The 26,384-nt window shown below is 32.4% G+C and overlaps 1 protein-coding gene across 2 annotated transcripts in view; it reads left to right on the plus strand.

The window, feature by feature from the left end:
- The first annotated feature begins 1,232 nt into the window (after window positions 1-1,232).
- Window positions 1,233-26,384, plus strand: part of LOC147066362 (uncharacterized) — a 126,641-nt gene continuing 101,489 nt past the window's right edge. For both annotated transcript variants that reach the window (XM_085955499.1, XM_085955500.1), the window contains exons 1-2: window positions 1,233-1,728; window positions 22,429-22,685. In XM_085955499.1, the coding sequence (XP_085811625.1) occupies window positions 1,724-1,728; window positions 22,429-22,685 (262 nt within the window). In that variant the 5' untranslated portion in view covers window positions 1,233-1,723. The remainder of the gene's footprint in view (window positions 1,729-22,428; window positions 22,686-26,384) is intronic.

A 26,384-nucleotide genomic window follows, 5' to 3' on the forward strand; every position in this document is an offset into this window, starting at 1 on the left:
TTGAAGAAGTTACTATCGTTGACTAAATCACACGATCTCATGGTAACTAAGACGCAAAAACAACATGAAGCAGTGTGGCGCGATGCGGAATCGCGGGTTGGATTATACCTACATGGTACCTTAAATATGTAAGACCCACCATGACCTCGTGATTATGCTTCGCTCCTTTTTATGAACTTTACGCATAAAAAACAAGCCACAGGGTAGGTAAATACCCACCTACCTACTTCAACTTGCAAAAAAGATATGCAAAATGTGGTAGATCTCACCTGATTCCAATTGGAATCAGGCAAGATTCACTACGGTTTACGTAAATTTGCTTCAAATGACAGCGCCGTGAGGTTTGACCATAATATCCCACTGAACCAACGAAATAATTAAATTTAACAGAACTAGGTTGGTAATATAAGACAAGAGACCTAGAAAATTGGAGACATAACAGCGAATCCAACATTCCTCAGCGCATCGAGAGTGGAATAAATAATGATATAAACTACCAACTACCTAGGTACCTACCTACTTAGCAATCAGCCGAGAAAATTATCTACCAATAGGAAGTATTCGTAGGAGTGTAGGTAGGTAGGTACTAAGAATCGACAGCTATATATTTTTATATAGGTAACACATACTTAGAGGTTCCTGCACACCTTCATACCAAATTAAATAATATATATAGGTAGGTAGGTACTCAATGAGGTAGCTAATCCCTAAATCCCCTAATAATGCATGTAGGTATGTTCTTAAGGACTTTAAGGTTCATTTACCAAATCAAAAGAATCTTAATAATTAATAATACAGTCGTACTATGGCACAACAGTTTCTTTATTTCAAATAATGAACACCTTTACAATTATTACTTAAAACATTTCCGAGAATCACGCGCGCGAGACAATAAAAGCTCTATCACTAAAAAAGCACAATACTTAATATCATAGCAACCGCATTTTACATATAATTGAAAGTAATCAAAACATACGCCTGCACAAAATACAAGAAAAAACTCTCATATAAACGCACGTGAAAAGAACAAGCGAGTTTGTTTCTTTTCGCTCTTTCTTCCCGGCATTTTCGTTTCATGCTCGAGAAGACGCCAGCGTTTGATTTGAAAAAAGAACTCTAGACAATCTGACCAATGAGGCGTCGTTGCGAGTCGGTGCGGGCGCGGCTCGCACTTCCATTGGTCCATTTCCCCCCGGCTCTTCGCTCTGGGGTTTAATACACCATTTGTCAGCAGTATGTCGTGAAGCTCGACTCTGTCCGTTTCGATTGAGCGCCCATTATACGGAACGGTAAATCGAATTTGCGACCAGCATTATCAGTATTTATTAAACCAATTAACGCCATTGTACCGAAGGGTGTCAACACATGATTCTTGATCCAATACCAACATGACATCTTTCGTGCCTCGTTAATAACTTCCCAATAATTTATCTCAATTGTTTTCAATCGAATCCGGTCCGGAACGTCTGTGAACTGTCAATCGTCGGAAGTTTACATCAATCATCAACATAATTTATTGTGATTTTTTAAATAAATATTAGAACTATGAACTGACATGTCAATAATAATAATTTGTTGTGCAATTGTTGAAGATATTTAAATCAAAATTGGATTTCGATTCCTTCAAACGGAAATCGCGGAAAGCGGTCCGCGAAGTTTTCCGGAAGTGATTTACAGCACAAACGTGGATCTGGATCTTCACCAAAGAGCCAGCGGTCACTTTATGAGGTTTGTACCAAGTAATTATTTTATTGAAATAAGTAATAAAACCAAACATTCTACCTAAAAATTGAAAAATATTCTACTAAGTAAGTATATAAATGAATTGGTACATATTATCTACTAATAAGATTATAAACTTAAAAGAATGAAATGGCTAACATTTTAAATATGTAGTAGTAACCTAGGTAGGTATCCAAGTAGGTAGGTACCTATATTGATTGAATTCTGCTTTTAATATTTAGATATCATCTATCTGCAAATATTAAATTAGGTACTTATGGCAACTATGAGAATCCAGATTCACAGATGATGTTTACAAGAATAATAAAATCCGTCGCAAACTAGTTTTTACTTTAGGAAATATACCTAGGTACATTTCATAGGAAAATTAAAATTCTTAATTCTGTAAACAATATAAAAGTCGATATAGATACCTACACCGACACACTAAAATTGAGGACCTGGGTGGATGAGAGGCATAAGCGCTAAACTATAGATTTGAGGAAAATCTATTTAACCTGTCGTTTTTTTGTTTTATGTTTTATGTGCATACTAAAGCATCTACGGCCAATCAGAATATTTACTATTTAGCACCGCATGTACCTAGTCGTCAGATCTAAATATTTTTTGGTAATATGGTAAAAATGGAATCGATAATTCTAAAAACAATGCCACTGCAAAGCGATCGAATTGTACGCAAGCGCTTTTTCTACTCAGCTCCTCATTATGACAGTAATATAACGTCTCTATGTATTTACATGGGTTCATGAAATCCGGAACTTCAGGTAGGTACCTACGCAATTATTGTTACAGATTGACTGCAATGGAATTCGACCGCACAAATCCTAATAAAGTTTTTCCATCCAAATTTTATTAATGAGATGCCATAACTACTTCCTTATGTTGACACAACGGATTAAGCGAATGACTAATAACCAATTCTTACAAAGTTTATTTGTAATGTAATTTTAATAGTAATTTGTATAGGTAGGTACCTACCTATCTAAGTACTTAATGTTCTAAAGGCACACCAAGGCTAACAGTGAGGCATTTGAAAAGCTTGGAGGTCAGAATAATTTCGATCCCTCCTTAGATTCATCACTTTAAACCTCTGAGTTTCAGTACATGAGTACCTACAGAGGACACTTTTATTAATGCCACTAATATTATAAAGATAAATGACGGCGACAAGATTCGTTGTTTATTTTCTATACTCTAAATCAGTGCTCCACAACCTTTTCTCACCCACGGCACACATAAGGTCTTTCCAAAATTCCGCGGCACACCACACGTAAAACAATTTATACACCAAAACATGGACCCCAGGCAAAAAATTCGGCGCCCCCCCCTACCTATCGCTAAGGTTAAAGACAGTGTGAAACTTTAAAATAGTGTTTTTCAAATGATGTTCGAAGTAAAATAAATCGTATTGACACCTAGCATCGTCTCGCAGCAGTCCAGTGTGCCGCGGCACACCGGTTGCGGAGCACTGCTCTAAATAACTTCCTTAAGCGTTCATATGCATGATTTCTACTTCAGTCCCGTTCGGCTTCGTCTCAGAACAAGGAAGTAGCCACTAAAATCTTTTTATTCAGATACGCTTATAGCGTCATGGAAGGTGGCTGTGCACAGATGAAAATAGTGAAAACCAAATCATTGCTCTTTCCTTATCGCAGTAATGACGCGCGAAGTCGACGTCTGTTGTAGGTAGCTACCGTACATAGAAGCTAACGGAGAGGTAATTCCTACCTGCAAAAACAGCTGCCCACCATAATAATACTATTTCCTTTTGTTATCATCACGAGTTTTTTAAGAAGGAATTAGAATCACGTTTATGTCGTAATGAGACGTGAATTAAAATTAATTGAAAAATTCTGAAGAATTTATTATTCATAACGTAAATTAATAATCTATTGTGAAAGTTGCGGATTGTTTTCCGTGACAATAAAATAAATAATACCGAGCCTTTTATTCTCCATTGGCGGAATGACGTCATCGCTGACCAAAGGCTTCTCAGGGAAACTTTTTACTTTGCCAGGCTTCTGTATTACGCCTACGAGAGTGTTACGCAAAAAATGGGCGGCAATTTGTAAAAAGTTAGCTGACCACAGAAAGGTTTCATGGCACAATCGTTAGTTGGGGCGTTAGGTAAAGCTCTTGCGGCTGCCTGTCAATGTTTATATTAACGGAAGCTTGCTACAAAATGAAAGCTATTAAATAACAGCTTATGTATCCATCCACCTACCTACATTTTTCATGGCAAAACTCTTTGAATAAAATATCTACCGACTTATAAAAACCCTTGGCCTCTCTAGTAGGTGAGTAAATATAGGTAGGTAGGTACTCTTAATTACTGTTAAGTATATATCAACCAGTATATAATTTTACATTCCCTAGGTCCTAGGATCTACAGAAAATAGCTATGGAAAGTTAAACCTAGTCATTTAACGGCGAAGGGTAGAGGTAGGCTGTTAAGATCTGACATAAATAGTGCACACTAAACTCTGTGAGTCAAGCGTATTATTTTGTTTTCATTGAACTATGACAACAATGTATAGACTGTAGATGGTGTTTGTGAGTTTTTTTTAATTTAATTAAACCCTGCCTAATCCAATCCATAGTACCTAGATAAAATTCAAAAAATACTAGTTTATCTATAAAAAATCAAAAATTTTGCAATTAAACCATTATTTTCTTCGGATCACCCAGAGCATACCTTAACTATTATGGATTAGTTTAGACAGGATTTAATTTAATTTTAGAAACTAACCAGCATCATCTGCAAATTGTATTCTTAGTTCAATGAAAACAAATACATATAGGTATATGACTGACAAAGTTTGGTGTGCAGTATTTATGTCCAATCTTAAGAGCCTACCTCGACCCTTCTCCATATTATAAGTAAAATATGAAAACAAATAACAAAATGCTTGAAAATATATGCATGAATTTCTGCCGTGTTATTTTGTATTCCAGTTAATTTAATAATAGTGTAGATATCAATAATAATTATTGTCAATATTTTCTTTAGTACCTATACCTATTGTTTTCTATATATATATATATATATATATATATATATATATATAGGTAAGTATAGAAAATATATCTATTGTAACTGAGTTTACTAGATTTAATGACAGCTGGTGGATCCATACACCGATGCGCATCATGATCAAACTTTATATTCTGAGCACCTTCTTTAGTCATCAGTGTATCAATAAATACCCCAATCAATATTAACATAATATGTCTAAAATTCATATGTAAATTTCAATTATTATAAATAAATTGTAGGTAACTACTTAATATTAGATATTAACCTAACAACGCCATTATCAATATTTTAAACGTATATTACCTAATGCTCAACCCACAGACAGATTAAAGTACTATTAATTGTGAGAAATAATCAACACCTACTGTTAATTACATATCTACACATTTATGTTGATATTCATATACCTTCATAGGTAAACGAAAAGATCACTAATAAAGTTCCAACAAGAGAACTTTTAAAAGTCGGAAATTTATTAAATGACTGCTAGGTACATTCCAAGCAGCATCTTATAATAATATTATTATGTGTGTAGTGGGGGGTGCTTAATCATATTTAAATGGAAAAGTAGTTGACAAATAATCTGATTAAACACGATATTAAAAATCTCGTTTTCGATATACCTACCAACCAACTGACAAAAAATAAGAAATTTTTCCGGCGGAAAACTAACCCTATGACGGTAGGTACCTAATTAACCGGATAAGTGCCCAGAGCGTCTTTGCACGCCTTAATTACACCGATTCTTACGTTAATTACTATCAATTAACTAATTGCGGCATAGAAAGGATTAATTTTCATATAGGGTTGTAATTAGTTTTATTATTAAATAATAAGATCTAAGTCTCTGCATAATTACCTACCCTATTAAATCAACATAACAAATTTTGATTGGTAGGTAGGTAAGCTGTATGTTGGATCACAGTAGGTAGCCTACCTACTTTCCTAATATCATTTATTCTTAAGTTGAAGTTCCTGGACACAACTAAATATTTTTGCAATGCTCTGTAACTTGAGTGCACCTAGGTACTTAGGTACTAAAATTGTCATCAGCTATTAGGCACCTAGGCACGTTAACGAATGCCACTTTCGTGGAATATAGGAAACTAAGTGCTAGCTCATTTTATATTGCATATTGTCCATTTTACTTGGCTGAATTACACCAATGCATTCGCTAATATTGGATGGAATTCCAAAATGTTATTATTTTACATCTTAGCATTGACAGTAGGTATTGACATGCATTCCTTATTATTATACTGTATTCCTAATCCACAAATCCACATTATGTTTGTTTATATTATCAACTGCTACGTTCATAGACTATAGATGCTACGTTCGTTTTTAATATTCAGAGTAGGTACCACCACCATGGCCCCCACAAAGGGGCGGCTGACGGAGCTCCAGCCTGGGGCCGGCGTGAGGGGTCGTCCTGATAAGGGAGATAAACATTTATCACAAATTGGCTCTGATGGGAAAAAGTTTCCTGCGGCACTATTTTACTTGAAGAGTATCAACATTTTAAAATATCTAGTTTTGTGATAAGTACAATTTTTGATTATTGTATGTTGATAATTGACAACTTCTTAATTCAAGTGACTTTATTCAACAATACAAAATAATCGCTAAAAATACACCGAGTACCCTTAATTCTACCGGAAACACCATTAAGAAAACGCTTATGTAGAGCGTCCCACTGCTTTTAAGCCTAGCGATGGGTAAAGGGAGCGCCAAATACCCTGTCCTGGGGGCCCGCTTCAGGATGTGGGGGCCATGACCAACACCAAATCAAAACCAAAAATCAAAAACAAAAAATTAATCGCATTGAAGGTAGCCACCAAGAGAAATGCGTATGAGGTGAACAGTCTCTAGCTAGATTCTAGAGCGCCAGCCACAAAGAATAGCCGAGGTTTTCCATGAAACAGGTGAGGCAGTAGCTTCATCAAAATAACCATCATCGTAAAACAATACGTAGGATCTATTTTTTACAATCTAAGTGAAAACAATCCATCAAAGATTTAAAATATTCTGGAGGCATAACTATCTGATACCTACCTACTACATTTTTAACATTTAATAGCAGTTTTTTGCAAAGGTAATTTTTTTAAAGGGACCTCCAAACCTTTCAACGCATCGGTCCTCTGTGTACCCAAATTTAATACTGATTATAGAACAAATATAATACGTAGGTACATCATTTAATATAACATTTATAACGTAACATTACTTCTAGGTAGTTAATAATATGTAGGTATGGTACAGTTGGAAAAAGATTACATAGTATCTTCAATAATTTGATGTTAAGATAAATTTCACATTATTTCTAAAATTATTATTATCCCAGTGTACCTACTATAGGTATTTACCTAACGTTTAGTTTCTCACGATATACAAAATATTAAGGTACCTAATACCCAAGAAGGGATTCATTGGGCTACTCAAATCCAAATTAAATCATTCCCTAAACACTTTGTGGCTATGTTTGTCACATCGAATTACTGTCCCAGCGTATTACTGAAGTACGTACGTATCTACCTACTAAACTATAAGCACCACCGCACACTTCTTCGCTCTTAACTGCCGCGATTTGTCTGATGCAATTAGTTTCCCGCCGCCTTTAAATGATCGGTTCACTACCCTATGGCCAGTGGCGTAGATAATTTAAAATAAAAGTGCAACAAGCAAAAAGAGTGTACAGTTTTCTTGAATCGGCTATGAATTGACTACTAAATCTAGCCATACAGTATTCTTGATAATCTTCTATATATCTTGATGATCAAATAAAATAATTCAGACGAAGAGATATGAGAATGGTAGGTACTTATATGGTAAAATTGAAAGTATGGAAACTTAAACAAAAATAGGTGACCAGTTGAAAAAAAAATACCGACTAATATTTTGGTAATTAATATCTAGACATAAGTAAGAATAATAATTTCAGACAGTAAATTAACCATTTGGTTAGTGAAGCATTGGCGTAAATGACCGATTTAGGTAAAACGCTCCAAAAAAAGATATGAATTAGGTACGTGATCATGATTCTTATGAAACAATCTAACAAATAGTTTGCCCAAATATGTTACGTTACATGTAGATGTACTTATATCGGGCAGCGGCAAGGGGTGGAGGTAGCTGTTAAAATTCGATATAAATAATGCACACTAAACTTTGTCAGTCATTCTTATTTCTTTTCATTGAACTAAGGATACAATTTTCAGATGGTCCCGGTTAGTTTTTATAATTCAATTAAACCTTGCCTAAACCAAACCATACAAGTTTAGGTATGCTATGGGCGATCCTACAAAAATAGTGCACACTTTTTCCGTCATACCTATTTGTTTTCGTTGAATGAAGAATACATATTACAGATTGTGATGGTTAGTTAAAATTCATTAAGCCTCACCAAACCATAATCGATAAAAAATCTTATATCTAAAAAATATCTACAATTATGTATAGTGTAATGGCATAATTTTAGATATTTTATAGATAAACGACTATTTGTTGACTATAATCTACTATGGCTTGGATTAGACAAGGTTTAATTGAATTTTAAAACTTAACGAACACTATCTACACATTGTAGTATTACATTAATTAAAACAGATACGTTTGACTGATAGAGATTAGTGTGCACTATTTATGTCAGATCTTAACAGCCTACCTCCACCTTTATACTGCCACTGATATCGGATATCCTATAAACATGTATCAATATACCTACTAGTAGGTATTAAGTTAAAATATAAACATATTTTGAGTCCATGACATTCCAAATTCTGCGCAATTGATATTGTCCATCTTGAAAGTAAGTCGCGGAACCCCCACCAAACATTCTACCCCCAATACAAACTGTTTATGTACTAACGAGTACCTAACATATGTTTAAGATGTCACATGTTAGCAGGAAAGCTAATTTGTAAAGTATGTAACTCTACGATAATACTCTCAGTTTCTTATTATTCTCTTGTCCATGTTCGCCCCTCAGATGTTTCATAATATGGACACACCACACGAAGCCTCCAGACATCATTATTGTTCGCCAACCTTCTCGCGTCTTCCCAAGTCAAGCTACAGGATGCTACCCGTAGCACCGCTGTATAGGTATACTCTGTGGGTAGTAGGGAATCCAATCCCGAGCCTAAATTCTGATCCCGGGATTTCGGGATTACAATTTGACAATCCCGGGATCCCGGGACTGGTCCCGGGATTGGCATTTTTTCAATTGTTAATATAATTTTTTTATATTTACAAATAACATTGATAAAATCGGTCAAAAATAAATCTAGTATAATTTATACTATTTAAGACATTTATTGTTTACGTTCAATCTTGGAAATACACAAGTTTAATGGAGTAAATAATATTGTAATATAAATAATAATGTAAATTTAATAGGAGATTGCTGTTTCTGATAGTAAAGACTTAATGAATGGATTAGCGAGATTTAAAATAGTAAAGCAAATAATCATGGCGTACTTATAGCCTTTCCGCTTCATAAATCTAATAAGTCAGCCAAATATGAAACTGCTGTAAACGTATGATATCATGGTGGAATTACTTTGTTAAAAGTGCAAAGCATTGTTTTTTTCCAATCTTTCCATTTTTAATAATTTATGTGAAAAAATAAAATGAATCGGCAGCCTACACATGGGTATAAATCAAACTTCATTCAAACTCAGTTTATTTCTAATGTAGCTATTTTTTATCAAAAGTATTTTTTCTGTTATATTTCGATTTTATTTTATTTTCCATAAACATTGATCAATCAATCTAGACAAAAATCAATCCCGAAATCCCGGGATTATGTTTACCAATCCCGGGATTCATAGGTATCGAAAATAGCTCGAGATCCCGGGATTGGAATCCCTAGTGGGTAGTATTTAACAACCTTCCAGAATACAGGTATCCGGGTAGCTTAAAGACAAATTACAATTATTTCAATTCAATAAAATCCCTACATATTGCTAGTTCAACTATAAAATCTATAGATAATAATAGTATCTTACCTACTAAAAAGAGAAGAAACAATAGTTATTAGCCAATGTTAACCACCCACCGTGGGGTAGCACTTACCTATGGAATGACGGGTTCAAATACCGCTTCTGATTATGTCATCTACTGTTTTCTTCGATGATTGTGTAGTCCAGAGCAAGAACCCAATGATTTGAGCAAATGGCTTATAACCAGTCCTCGTAAAAACCGGTTCAAACATGCTCCAGTTTGTGGAGATTCGTATTTTATGGATTAAGTAACATAAGTATTAATCTTTTCACTTCGATAATATATTACCTCAACTGTAGTTTCTCTAGAAGTAGCAAATGATTGCTTAAGGGTCATTATAATGTAGGTATAATATATTGTATACATTCCCTATAAAACATGTCAGTCACAACCTATCTTCCACCGGATGAAACTATACAAACTGTTTTTTATCGGTTACTAAATTTATAAATGTAAGTTCCTATATAAAGACTTGCATAGACTGTGCCAAATAGTAAAAAAATGGTAGAGTTCATCGTTGAAAAAAAAATTCGTAAATGCTTTGGTCTCACGTATTTGTTTCACCCAATGATTTTTTCCTCCATAGTGTGTGATATAATTTCAAAATAATAGCACGCCACTGATTTCCAACCCTCCTGCCGTCATGATTTACCGTCGACCCCAAACATTGCAATCATTAGTCAATCATACACTCGAATATAAATTATGGGTTCTGGACCGACGAAAATGACTATTTATGAATACAAACAAATTAACAGATTGATTTTTATTCACATCAATTTTAGTACGATAGATTTTTTTTTCGGTATACTAGGGCCATCTTTAAGGAGCCAAAACAAATTTGTTTTAAATAGTGCTTAAGTATGTTATTATGTGTCTATCTAATTACATATAGTGATATTAAAATTAAAATAGTTTAGTTATTTTACTAACTCAAACGTTGGAAGTCGTTTAAATTCATAACCAAATTTTACTAGGGTACCTACCTAACCCATTTTTTCTTAATTTTAAAATTAATTAGATTATTAATGTATCAAAGTACCTAGATAAATAGGTACACACAACCAATAGTTTTTTTAAGCAGGTGTGTGCAATGTAATAAATAAAACTTTGGATTCCACCGTTTCTAATCCCTACACCAATAACGGTTACACCCTATTTTGTAATGTTTTTACAACCAGTGCTTGGCAATGTTTTTTTCCAGTAAATTGTGTTAGTTATAGCGTTAGCAAAAAATAATTAATTGTTTACGTACTTATAATGTATTACATTTAAAAAAAAATATGTAGGAGCAGTTTTCCTCTTTTTAACTTGGTAAGTTCAAAATTCATCACTCCTTTCTAATTAATATATAGGTGCCATTGTCGAAAGGTAGAAGTAGACTGTTAAGATCCGCCATAAATACCTATTGCAGACTAAATTTTGTCAGTCACACGTAACTGTTTGCATTGTAATAAAACGACAATTTACAGATTTACTTTTTAAAATTTAATTAAACCCTGCGAAACCAAGTCATAATAGATATCTAATAGTCAAAAAATACTCATACATCATTTTGAATATTTTATAGATTGAATAATATTTTTTTATCTATTATAGTTTGATTTAGGCAAGGCTTAATGAATTTAATAAAATTAACCAACAATATGTGTAATATTTATTCTTAATCGAACGAAAACAAATAAGTATGATTGGAAAAGTGTGCACAATTGCTTTTTGCTGTTTGTAGGTATCGCCCAAAGTATACCAAAACTATTATGGCAAAGTTTAATTGATTTTTAAAAACTAACCTGTAAATTGTAATCTGGCAATTGTAATCTTAGTTCAATAAAAAACAAATATCTATGTATGACTAACAAAGTTTAATATGCACTATTTATGGTGGATCCTAACATCCTACCTCCACCCTTCGCGACTGTTAGGTGCTTATAAAAATGAGTTAAATCATTATAATATGTGCAGTAGGTATCTTTTTAATTCTCATAAAACCTAATAATTGAGACAGAGTTTAACTAAAAAAATCATTAAGTAGGTATATTTTATTGCTACTTGCCAATGTTATGCTGGGTTCGTAAAATTACACGATCCGTGAAAATTGTAGATTTAATACGGAAATTACACGGAAACGTAATAGGTGAAGTTTATTTATTTTTCTGTTTTATTTTAGCAGAGATTCTTTTGGATTTTACTTATTAGTCATTCTTAATAAAAATTGATACCTAAGTACAGTACCTCAGTAGGTATTATGGTTTATTAGATAGAGTGCATGATTTATTAAATTTGATAATTAGGCACTACTCATACTTTGTTGTACTAAAATTTAAATAATTTTATAAGAGATAAGTACCTACCTACATAGAGGCGATGAAGAATCTATGTTTATAAATCATTTTTAATTTACATATTTTTGGGATCTACTTATTCTAATAGCATACATTATTTAGAGTTCAGTTTAGACTATTTTACACCCTTAGCGCCAAGTTGGAAAACCACCGCCATAGTTTACGGCCGTTGAATTCTTGACGCATTCCAGATGCACGTGGCATCATCCGCGAAACGTCACTTTTATCCCGCCACCCTTGGGGTTGTTTTATTTCCAACAAGGGTTGCCAAATTGAATTCATTTTACAACTTACAATTGAATGGTTTTTTTCTCATTTTTACCTGAATTTAACTGATTTAATTTAATTTATCGGATCGTTGAAATACTTAAATAGGTATTTATTAATTCTTGTAATTGTATTTTTGATCAAACCTTATAGCATATTGTGAAATAGTAATCACAATTAACAGGGTAAAGCAGGAAACGTATCAATGTGTGGTAATTAGTATTGTTGTGATTGGCATTTGTTTGTATTTAAGATGAATGTATATGTGAAGTAGGTACGAGTATTACCAAATACCTGTGTCCTATCTATATGATCATTATCAATCATGCAAAAGATTGTTTTATGTTATGAATTCAAATTCTAATGGGTTTAAGTTTTGTACTATTCCATTGTTTTATGTTGTTGACACTATAGGTAATATATTTTTGGTGTAATCAGTGATCAATTTTACTTAATTTTGAATTTTCGTAAAGGTGGGTGGAGACATGTTTTGACTTATAGGCCATCCATGGACTGAAACCGTATGCGGTTTCGAACCGTGTGCCATACTAAGCTTATCTTTTCTGTTCATGGAAATATATTTTCACAAAGTATATTATAACACAATGATCGTATCCGTTTATACCATACACTAACACTTACAAATTTAGTGAAAATATATTTTCATGAACAAAAATCATATGTTTAGTATGGCACACGGATCTAAACCGCATACGGTTTTAGTCCATGGATGGCCTCTTACTACTATTGGACACGCACAAAAAGCATATAAAAATACCTATACCGTATTTAAGAAAAAGATCCTGATAAGTTTTCGGTGACATACAACAGGTATCGACATCTCCATACCACACGATTATAATAACGCTTGCAATTATTGGCGGGCCATAATAAAGGAAATCCAGTCGGAAAATTTGAAGACCCAAGCTGACTGTGAATAAATACGCCACCAGACTGGGTCACCAAACCAAACCAAAACAAAGACCAAGCTGGTATCCTACGCAGAGACATCCTCAAGGAGGCCATCATCAATATCAAATTATAAAACTACTTAGGTAGGTACCTACCTAATTTGATTGAATTATTACTTAGTAGGCACATAGTAAACGCACTTATATTATATATACATCAAAGATCTGATTTGAGTTACCCCATCTCTACCTGTCACGTATATGCAGCCACGATTTGTGCATGGCCGCCTTCCATGACGCTATGAACGTGTCAGATTGAAAATATTTAAATGCCATACTTCTTTGGCTGCTGCATGGAACTGATGTAGCAAGCATGCACCTTGGTGCTTAAAGAAACACTTGCTCTGCCGTCCTTTATTGACATCGACATGAAGTGTCATATCTATAATATAATCATAGCCCCACAAGGGGGGGGGGAGCTGACAGGGTTTTAGCCTATGGGCCCGGCGTAGCAGTGGCTTGACCAGATAAATACGTTAAACACACATAAATTTGCTTTAATAGTTTAAAAAAAAAAAGTCGCCTGTGGCGCTATTATACTTCACGACAATTAACATTTTAAATTATATCATTGTGCGATGTATTTTTTGATTATTTTGTGTCAATACTCGACACCTCCATAATCAAAGTAGATGTATTAAAAATACTACAAATCGCTAGTACCTAATACACTGAATAGGTACCCTTAATTGGACCTAAAATATAATTTGAAAAACGTTTATGTAATACATCACACTGCCTTTGACCTTAGGGATAGGTAGGGGGCCGCCAAAGACCCTAGCCTGTGAATATAGTATAAACCCATTTGAAAATAGTGAAGTAGGATCTAGTTTAATTTACCTAATTTAACTTAGTTATTTACCTAGCTTCTATGGGAGCCGGAGAATTTTTGTGTGGTAATAATTAGGATACATTGTATTATTAAAAACGATTTAATAAAATGAATAATATTAACGTACCTACTCGTAACTCTACTGTCTACATTCTTGAAGATGATTTTAATTGGACGGGACAGTTTAAATACGTGTACATCCCTGTAATTAGTATATTATTTTCAGCTCACATTACTCGCATTTCAAGTATGCAATGAGCATTACAAGTGCGTATAATAACATAACAACCACTCTGTGTTATGTTTATTATTTATTAGCTCTAAGTCACAAGCGGTGAATAAAATTTCCCGCAATTATTTTTTGCCCTGAGCTTATTGAAATAGTTTCTTTATTATATATTTTTTGTTATCACAATAATTATTATTATAATATGCATTACAAACCGAGATTATTCATAATAGGGAGGTTTTGTAAGTCATAAATTACGTCTGCGACATTTTAAAGTTTTGGCCAGTCATGTTTGTCCCCGTAATAAAACAAACTCCACAATAAATCTTGTGCCATAACATAAGTGTTATGCAAATTTTATAGGTCCCTGTGTTATGTATAAATTTAATTTAAACTAGGCAACACGGTACTTAAGAAAATTTTAACGTGGTTAGTAGGAGAATAGAATGTGTACCCATGCTACATTGTATAATATAACTGAATATAATAATATTCTATGAATGTAATAATAGTTTTGCTCCGACCCTATAAATTTTAAATAATTTCTAGGTTCGCAAGAAGGTCCCTATTAAGACACTACCGAAGTCACTGTCAATGTTTTTCGTAATTAAATAAAAAAAAACTGGGTTTGTCACTATCTTTAATAATATCTAGCAGTGGCGGTAGGTGGATGTAGGCTGTTAAAATTCAACATAAATAGTGCACACTAAACTTTTTCAGTCATAATTATTTGTTTTCATTGTACCTACTAAGAATACGATTTTCAGATGGTGCTGCTTGTTTTTAAAATTTAATTGAACCATGCCTAAACCAAAACATAATGATTTAGGTATGCTATGAGCGATCTGACAAAAAATTGGACACTTTGTTGAATTAAGAATACATACAGATGGTGTAGGTTAGTATTTTTAGAATTTATTGGACCCTACATATGCCAAACCGTGTGTATGGTTTAATGCCATAATTTTAAATATTTTATAGATAAACGAATATTTTTTGACTATTATCTATTATGGCTTGGATTAGGCAGGGCTTAATTGAATTTTAAAAACTAACAACCACTTCAATGAAAACAAATACGTTTGACTGCCAAAGTTTAACAACAGTTTAACAGCCTACGTCCAACCTTCACCACTGATATTAGACAATTTGCCTCCGTCTAATAGTTAACACTGGGTATTAATAAGCCATTTATAAGCTAGTAACGAATAACGATCAATTTACGTATGTGTAAAAGCGGCAATTTTCTTTGACGCAGATGCTGTAACCGAATCGTCAACATTTTATAAAAAGGGGTCTCAAAAAAGTTCAAATTGGTCATACAATTATTACACGATACCGAAATCTTAGAACGACGTATATTTCTCAGAAGTTGATTATAAAATGTTAACACCAAAGCGGCCCATAACATAACCACTCCAACACATACTTACCTACCTACTTCTCCACATAAATATAAACCAATAAAATTGTAATGTATCATTACTGTCATTCTTATTCTTCTTTTCTTCTTTCGACCATGTTTGATCCCAATAAGATCATAATGGGCCTCCATAGAGAGGAGGTTTATATTAACAGATTTTGTCTTTACGAGAAGTGGACGTCAGCCACTTGCTCAACCTATTAGGTCCATACTCTAACTAATACACAAGTTGAATAAAAATATGTGTGCTTGTCAGACCCAGGATTTGAACCTGGGACCCACGACGCTATAGGCCGACAATCAATTCAATCAATTTGTGTATGACTCAGAGTACAATAGGTTGAGCAAGTGGCTGACATCCACTTCTCGTAAAAACAAAATATGTTAATATAAACCTCTTCTCTGTGGAGGCCCATCACTGCCATTCCTGGTTTTTATTTATTTTTTAACAAACTCAGTTAGTGCGTCTTCATCCCTAAGCCGACCACTGCCTATAAACTACCTTGCCGTTGGTATCTGCCACTGTGTTATATTATATAATGTAAATTGCAGCTAGGTATATCTATGAACGAAATTAAAATGGAAAATTGTAGGTAGGTACCTAATTTCTGTAATAAATTGCACGTCTACGAATAGTTAAATATGAAGTGTCAAATAATATTTTATTATAGAAGTTGATTTCTAAGTAGGCGTAAGTACAAACATAAAAAAAAACTACAGCGGTTTTGAAATGATGTTTAACATCGTCATTCATTATGTCTTTTGAATTCAAAAAACGCGTTAGAATGATTAATTATTAACTTTCAGTAGCTGATTAAACAAAAAGCCGATAAAGTGTTGCCTTTTTTCAATACGGAGGCAACAAAAAATACCTGTTTATGAACATTAAATTCCCTAAGAGAGATTCGAGTAAATTTTAGAATACCCGTTTAAGTTTTTTTGATTTACAGAACCCGTTTTATAATGAATACAATACAGTGGTTTCGACTTCATAATAAATGACAAAATCGAATGTTATTTCCTAGCGATAAAATGGTTATAACAAATTATAGTTTCTATGTAAATCATAAATGTGACTACTGTTGTACCTCTATGGGCACTGATTGGCTATTTATATGGGGTGTCTTTGTATCAAATAATCGGTAGGCTTTATACAGGTAGGTGTGGAATTCGAATATAACTGTATTACCTGTGGCAGTGGTGATGATTACTGATCGGACAAAGATCAACTGAAGAAAATGTGCATACTGTGACATGCACACTTATGTACTTACGTGATTTAAATAGGTAGGTACATAATAATAATAAATAAAACTCAAAAACAGTAGGGGTTGTAAACGTAATTATACCGCTTAGCAATAATATTGTTAAGATTAATGCGCAGTATATAAATTTATATTGGAGCTAATAATAGACGAAATTGAAATATGTGACACCTTAGAATTGGTACTAGACTACTACTGGTGATTTCTTCCACAGGCATAGTTTGAGTAACTGGTGATTGCTCACCTCTTGGTAGCAATTCAAAAGGTCTCTGGAAAATTGTACGCATACAATTACACTATCTACAAAAGTGCAACTTTACAGGAGAGCCAAAAATCGTTATTTTAGATTCTTGTAACTTAACAAGGGAAATGTTTATTTTAAACCTAATGTTAATATTTTATAATTTATTGTGTATTGTACATTTATCTTGCTTATGATGATGTTAAAATTTATAGGGATAGTTTTAAAAAAATATGAAAACAAGGGTAACTTATGTAATTAGCGTTAAACTTTACTGACGATTTAATAAGAAATTAGAAAAGATTGACATAACGTTGTTTGACTACCATGTAGCCGTAAATGTAAAATAACGTTATCTCAAAAAAAAAAAAAAAAACACTTTTTTGTAGATAACGTTGTCTGACTTTAAGCACTCAAATTGGCCATATCACACCGTGGCGTAAGCTGTTATATCGGAAACCGATGGCCGAATAGCAATGCGATCAAATTCATCTCTAAATAAAATATAAAAATACGTAATAAAACCCACCGGAACACAAGGAAACACAGAAAAGTAGTATGTGCCTAAAGAAATTACAGATAAAATCATATCGTATATAATTATATAAAATTTTGAATGATTCAGACATAAATTAGCAAGTAGATGCTCGTAAGTGTCAAGTTTTACCTATCAAATATCTGCTATTATACGTAATGACAGCGTTGTTAACAGGTATTTGATACCAGTCAATGTTAAATTAATGTTATTATTGAATCTAATAAAATCGGATCATTACTGTCTGCAATACTCTTTTTTGATCTCAGTGCTATGCGACCATCTATTTCCAATACAACGGTTTACGGTATAATGTAATACGTACAATTTAACTAATTCAAAACGGTGCTTCTGGATAAAATATGTAAAATCACTCGGAGATGAGTACTTGGCAACAACCCATATTTATTGCGAGAAACACAATTTAGAGGATACAATGCGACCTACCAATACTTCATACGATATAGGGGAAATTTTAAAACCTCACTGACAATAATTATATTTTATAGACCGTCGTTTGGACTGCTAAATACATTTTATCTCACTGTTGAGTCCCAGTCTTCTTTCTATATTTTTGGAGGTTTACTGTAAGGACTACAGCTATCGGATTTTCTGTACATCGTGATGTGTGGCATCTTAGTTTCGCCTTTTATGTCCACGTTTGAATTCAATTTCTAATTTGACCACATCTTTACAGTTCCAATCTTCCGTATATGATCTCAGAGTGTATTGCTTGCAATGCATCTGAGAATCTTTCTACGATTTTCAACAACACCTAGTTTTATCGGTATGGAGGTAGATATCTACTCTGACATCGATCCTAATTATATTATTCATGATGTGTTATGTTACTTTCTACGTATTTTTCTGTGTGCACATATACTTTTACTCTCAATATCTTTTTTTGGTTTTTTCCAAATAATATTTTGTGGGATCAACTTTAGAATCACATACTCACATTTTGGTGGCTTGCTTACACAGTGTTAAACACCTTTAAAATTGAGTAAGAATTTATATTATACAGATAAAGATAATATCAAAAAACGGGGACACGATTTTGTTTTTAGAGTGACTAATTTTTAGTAGGTATGCCTATTCATATATGGATCATAGATGGTGCTATATCACATTTTTGGTTATTTATAATTAATCTATTTCTTATTCTGAGCTGGCATTTCACGGACATCCATTCACATGTGAATTGTTTGATAATTGTCTGCGTATTTCACAAAAAACGTAGATAATAATATAATATGCAATTTCTCTAAAAAGCGTTTAAACAACAAACTGTCCAACTTATAGGTACCTAACCACTCAAGTGAAATATATGGCGACCATCATAAGGCACTGGCTTCTCATACCAGAGTTTCGATCTCGATTCCCTGTGACGTCATAATATATCGTTGAGATTTTTTCAAACCTGGATGTTTTTATAATGAGTGTTGCTCCACCGCTGGTCTTTTGGACTTGGACTTTTTGTAGTCTTAAAATATAAACAAATAAAAAATCTATAAGTACTTAATTTGATTTAGTTGAATAAAATTTTTGCTCTGCCAATTAATTGATGTCACTAATGGCAGGTTATATAGATAAAACAAACGACTGATAGGTACTCGTGGTTTTTTATAACATTATTCATAATACACATAATATAAAATATCAATATTGAAAATATCCTCGACTAGTTTCAAAAGTCATTCAATAGTGGATTGATTTAGTTACCAATTCTTCTTCTTCTTCGATTGCACTACAGCTCAAGTCGAGCCCTGGCCTCCTCCACCACCGTCCTCCAGCCGGAACGGTCCTCCACATGTCTTTTCCAGTTCCTGATTTTTAGCAACTGCTTGGCATCTTTTGTAATATTATCACGCCATCGTGTGCGTGGCTTTCCCACTGGCCTTTTCCCCCCTGGGTTTCTTTCGAGGATCTTCTTCAGTATCCGCGACTCAGGCATGCGCTGGACATGGCCTGCCCAGTTCAGCCTCCGGAATTTTATGAAGGTGGAGAGTTTTGAATCTTGGTATAAGCGGTATAGTTCCGTGTTGTACCTAATTCTCCACTCCCCACCATCATTCATGGGTCCGTATATCCGCCTTAGGATCTTTCTCTCAAAGCAGTCCACCATTTCAGCTGCTTTCATATTTAGCGTCCATGACAGTTACCAATTAGATAATAATATTATGGTTTAATGCATGATTATAATGTTCAGTTAGTATTTGAGTAAATCATTAGAATTAGAAGATGTAATATTATTTTTTATTGAAAATTTTCTGGGGTCAAAGATGAAAGCAATAATTTTTCAGACGTTTAATTTCTCTCACTAGCCACCGCAAAACCGGTGAACCAAGAATGCTGTTTCAACGTTTCCTTATATTTATAAATTATTGTGTTATTGTAATTAATTATAATAAGCAAAAGATCTGTTGACATCTATGCGCCATGTTATATTCTTTCTATTCAATGCTAATATTATACAAAATATAATAGGCGCTACACACACCTCAATACCAGACACAAGTGTTAAATAAATTGTGAAAAGATAGGAATTATTATCTAACTAAAGAGTTATGAATTAATATATCAATCAATTTTTCTTATTGTATATTTTGTCGTACTCCAATTTCAAATTCCGTTCATATTTGATTCCAGCTTAGTTAAATGTGTTAATATGTATCATTCAAACCAATTAATACATACAAAAAATATTATTTTTTATTAGAAATCAAATTTTGAATAATTTATTATAGGTACCAGATAAATTTTGATTCTGAAATAGTTTCCAACTATTTTTTTACAATATTTTATGTAAGTGTAACATATTATAAAGTATTTTTTTGCGATATTAAAGTTAAACTTGGGTATCTGTCTAGTGTCTACTTACAATATTGTATTAGTCAACAAGCTTTCTAAGGGTGATTTCTCCCTTAGAAAACCTACGACTTTAGTATTTAGACCTAACCTTTCTAATAAAATGTATATAGGTATTAAATTACTGTAACTGTATACAGTGGTGGTTATATGAGGTAGCTTTGTCACATAAGGATATAGCATCCTAAAACGATGCATATTTGTCATGATCGGAGTGTAAAAAATCAATTCAAATGTAAAACAATATTGGCAATATATTAAACTGGCTAAAATGAAAGAACATAATTATTATCATTCGCTTCTGTTAAAACTTTCTTATAATTTCTTAGTCTTCGCTGAATGAAATTGTACCTTGAGAGATAGTGTAAGTAATCGGATATAGAGATATTTAGTGAATAATTACGAATAAACACCAGTTACAGAACCAATACTTTCGACACGTTATAATAACTAATATAAATTGTTTAATTAAAATACCACAAGTCCACTGTTACTGCCATGGTAATATTAATTGTTAAATACGATTTTTATTTGATTTACTATAGAAATTAAGCTTTATGTACAATAATATTTTTTATTAAATTATTTTTAATAAAAAAATATCATAGTCACAATAAAGATACTCCATTTGTTATAAGTAATAAGGATTCTAAGTTAAAATTATTTCAATTTACCAGAACAATAAAATTGTTATTTTCTAAATAAATTAAAAACACATTACAACTAAAATAAATATTGATATAGCTATAAATATACGAAAATCGTATTTAATAACTTTACTGCTATTTATTATGATAAATGATATTTCAACAAACTGTACAGAATTCTTCGTTAACTGCTAACGTTATAGTTTTATATTTTTAATTTTCAATGAATAATAATTACAAGTTAAAAAGAACTTTTTATATGCAACGTTTTTAAATTTTCTGTAGAATTATTATGCTCAATATGCTCAAACTTGTACTTGATATGAAGTAAATAAAAAACAAACAAACAAATATATAGAATACTGAAATGTCATTTTGACATTTCATTTTGATTTCCATAGTAACGCACGTATATATTAATAATTTTGTTGCTAGGACCACTTCCTTAGCAACCAATAATAGTCTTTTATTTTTTACGGATTTTTCTGAAATAACTTTCCATACAAAACAGAATTAACTGAAAATGTATTTAATTCTCCTTAGAGATGGCTAAAAGTATTTAAATAATGCATTGGCATCGTGTTCTGATATATTCTAAAAGTTTCAAATGTCTAGCTAGTCGGAAAGTTAGTTAAAAATCAATTGCAATATTTATACTGGAAAACAACAAACAACCACCGGACAAACAAGAATACGAGCTAATAAAAACGTTGTAAAAATACGTTTAATTGTAATATTTTTTCAGGCAAGGGAATTTATTTCTATATCTTGGTATCCACCATTTAATGTTTTTAATATATTATACCATTGCCCTTTACAGAATTAATTATAAGGAGATAAGTTTCATTCTCATGAAATATCCGGTTAAGAATGAAGGTGGATTATCATTTTAATAAAAACCTTTTTATCCGACTAATTTATAGTGTGCTTATATTAATTTGTACTAACAAATACGTTTATAGATGATCAATAATTGTAGGTAAAATGAAAAAATAATATTAATCGATTATCCGTTTTCTTTCAGTGCCGCTGGCGCCATGTGCGACAGGGGTGGGTTTGGAGGACCAGGAGTTGGCAGTCTCGGCAGCCATCTTGCAATGGGTGGCATGTCCGCCATGGGGTCTATGGCTTCCATGGGCGGTCACATGCAACCCAAGAAGATGCAAGAGGACCATATAAAAAGACCGATGAATGCTTTCATGGTCTGGTCACGACTGCAGCGGAGAAAGATCGCGCAAGATAACCCCAAAATGCACAACTCAGAAATATCTAAACGGCTAGGTGAGTGTCTGCTTTGCAAATAAATTATTATATGTTAACTATTAGAGATATACTTACCAGTGACCTATATGGTGTAAGACCCGTTAGGTTTGGGCGTGGAAAATTGAACCTATCTTAAATTGTACTTAAATACTTATATACATTCTCATATTATCAAACATGACGTGTTGAAGCTGACTGAAATACATATTAAAATGTTAATGTTTCTTACCCACTTGATAAAAATATCATAAAATATCCATCCTTCACGTTTAAAAAATGCGTTCAGAGATTTAAAATTTTTTAAGCAGAATTTTTTTTTTGAAAAGATTCAAATAACCACCAAAATAAATTTTGTAGTATAATGATTTTTCTGCAATATAGATACAATATTTTTAACATCCACTATGATTTTGTGGAATAATTGTAGTGAAAAGATATACGTAATAATATTTTTACAAATTATAAAATTATCACGAAAACCTAGGCCCCTGATAATTTTTGCGGGAGGGGGCAGAATTTGTTGTTCCGCCACTGGACTTGCGTTTGGCATATTGTATTAGTTAAGACGTGACAAAATTATAAATGACAAGATTTCTACATCTACGATATAATATTAACGGTTATTCAAAATGTGCCTAAAATGACAAATTTAGTGAATTTTTCACCGTGACTATATGTTTACATTACTGATTCAGAATTATATTATTACCTATAACATTATGTACATTATTTTTAAATATCAATTGGATTGAAAATCTATGCTAATTACATAATTCATGTTATAGGTATAATTATATTATTTCAATATCCACATTCCTTAAATATTAAATGGTAAAATATTAACTGAGGTACATATTATAATCAAAACACCTGCATACATTTTTTCCCCTTGTAAATTCCAAATTGACAAGACATCTCTCTGAATTGATCCGACAGGTTATGGAAATAATAACCTAAGTGAAAAAAATACGTGCATATAATTATAAACGGAAACATCTCTTTCTCTAAGTAAAGGATTAGACATGACTGTTACGCAGGTACTTAAGTTGTTCTGTATCATATTCTGAATAAAAAAACAGTGGGTCTTTAGCTCAGTTACAGATACAGATTATTATATTGCCTGTACTTAAATAATTACAACTAATTGATAGTAAAGAAAATATAAAACTGGGTGGTAGAAAAATAATAATAATATGTTTACAAATGGGTAAATACCTACCATCCTAAACATATGGTACCTGAGTAGGTACATATATATTGAAAATTAGAGACACAAACAATTAGATACTTTCATATGTAGACATGCTGCAAGACAATAACAAATTTTAATTTTTTTGGACTATTTATATCTACTTTATAAATAGGCTTCATCAGTGAGAAAAAATCTCTATTTTTATTCTTTAGACCGAGTACCTATATGAGGAATGCTTGTTTGCCATTTTATACAAAAGGGAGAGAGGATGTCATACCATAAATAATACCTTAGCACTAAATATAGATATATAGTTACACGTCATACATATTTGTTGAAAAAAAATATTTTTCTATTTATAATATGAATTTAATTATTATTGTCATATTTTCTATTCGATAAATTATTATTGTATGAACAATAATAATCTAATTAAATAAGCATATCAAGTGATCTATTTTCTTTTTTAACCATTAAATAAATACATATCTACTGACAACCCTTCAATGTCTTTATTACTTAAATAATCGATAATATTTATGTTTTAATATCATTATCTATAAATTACCAGTGACATCTATAAATAAAAACTATAACTATATTGCCGGCATACCTACTTGGTTCACTAGCAGAGAACTGCAAGTTTTTAAATCAAATTTCATCCGCACAAAAAATACAGTTTCTCTTACCGATCCAGCTATATAATATTATCTAATAGTGTTTAAATAAACATATTTACTAATATTGTATTTTTGAATTGAAGCGTTGAAGGAATCAATTTTGACATGTGTGACTCACGCACATTATTTTTTTTGTTTGTTTTACGAATAAGTACTTGGGTAAGTACAGTGATGCTAATTTTTTTTACGCTTGTAAAAATTTAGGTACTTATCCATCTATCTATAGATCAGTGAAAAAACGATACTACTTAAAGATACATACAAGGTCATTCTTTCAATACAGTGTTAGTTAAATCATAAAACCAATACCTACTAATTAAGTAATACGTGTGTAACCAAAACACACTGTATGAGGGGGTATATTATATTCGTAGGGTTTCGCCTTCTGCCGGTCTAGAGACCTTTACTCTAGCTAGAGAACAATCACGTCCCTCAGACAGCTCGATATAATCGTGTTCGGCGGTTCAAAGGGGACAAGCCTCAATAATATAATATGTGTTTGTATTTATATCCATGTAGGTGTTCCTTCTGACATTGACGTCCGATATCATTTTGTAGCCGTTTATTTTGACGCATGGTGTACAAAAAATATAATATTTAGGTATCTGTTTCTTAAATTAAAAAAGGTATATGTAAGCGTGTACGGAAACTTGTACGTATGCAGTTCACCGTATCACACTTCACCGTGAAATGTGAAATGTTGTATCGGAAATATAATATGACCGTATATTAAAGACAGTCCTACCTCTGGATCGTATAGTGCTGACATAAAATTTATGTCCAAATAAAACACGGTTCTTGTCGGTTTACACTTTATAGGAAACCAGCAGCAAACAAAATATGAAAATATAAGATAAATACTGGATCATTTGTTAGGTTAGGTTTTTATTATTGAATTCATGAATTTTGCCAAAATCTGCTATGAAAATTGAATTAATATTCATATTGAATCTAATAAAATTGGAGACCGTATGTAATACGGTCATCTCTTTCTGATAATAAAGCTCACGGAGTACCGTGCCACGGTGAAATGTTTACGTACAATTTACATGAAACCATATGCAAGTCTTTACATACCGCCTTTAAACTATCTATAAATATTATTTTCTGTACTATAAACTTACTTAGTAAAAAACTTACTTAATTAAAAATCTTAGAAAAAAGGAGTTTCTTTTATTTTTTGTCGTCTTCCTCTTAATCTTTCGAAGACTCTGAATAAGCCACAGATTAAAAAAAACGTTATTTTATCCAGTTCGAGCCTTTCTACATGACATTCATGTACTATAACTAGTCTTGGATTGCTATCAAACGGTGTTGTCTAAAAAGCTTAATCGACTACCTCTAGGCATTCTATAAACTCTTTGTAATAAGATGTCTACATTGTATTGAGTCATCTGCCAGCTTTGAGGTCGGTATGTACTAGAGACATTTCAGCAATTTCTTTCACCTGATTATTCCACTTCATTGGCGCACGTCCTTTTCCATATTTTCCTGGCACACTGCCCAGAACTTTACTATTAATCTGTCAAGCTTTTCTAGTCTTCTACGAACAGTATGCTTAGAACTGTATAATAGAACAAAGACAGATAAAGGATGGCTCACTATTATCATATTTTGTAATCGAGAGATTATTATTATACGAACAACAATAATCGAAATAAATAAGTGTATGAAGTGATCTATTTTCCTTTTTTAACCATTAAATGCATAATGACAACCCTTCAATGTGTATATTACTTTAGTAATCGATCACATTTTTTTTTTAATTATTATAAATTACCAGTGACATCTATGTATTAAAACTATTACTATAATATTGTCAGCATACTTTGTCCACTATAGAGA

The sequence above is a fragment of the Rhyacophila brunnea genome, unplaced genomic scaffold, assembly GCF_057557595.1.
Source record: "Rhyacophila brunnea isolate RB1 unplaced genomic scaffold, BYU_Rbru_1.0 scaffold_5, whole genome shotgun sequence".
Lineage (NCBI taxonomy): Eukaryota > Metazoa > Arthropoda > Insecta > Trichoptera > Rhyacophilidae > Rhyacophila > Rhyacophila brunnea.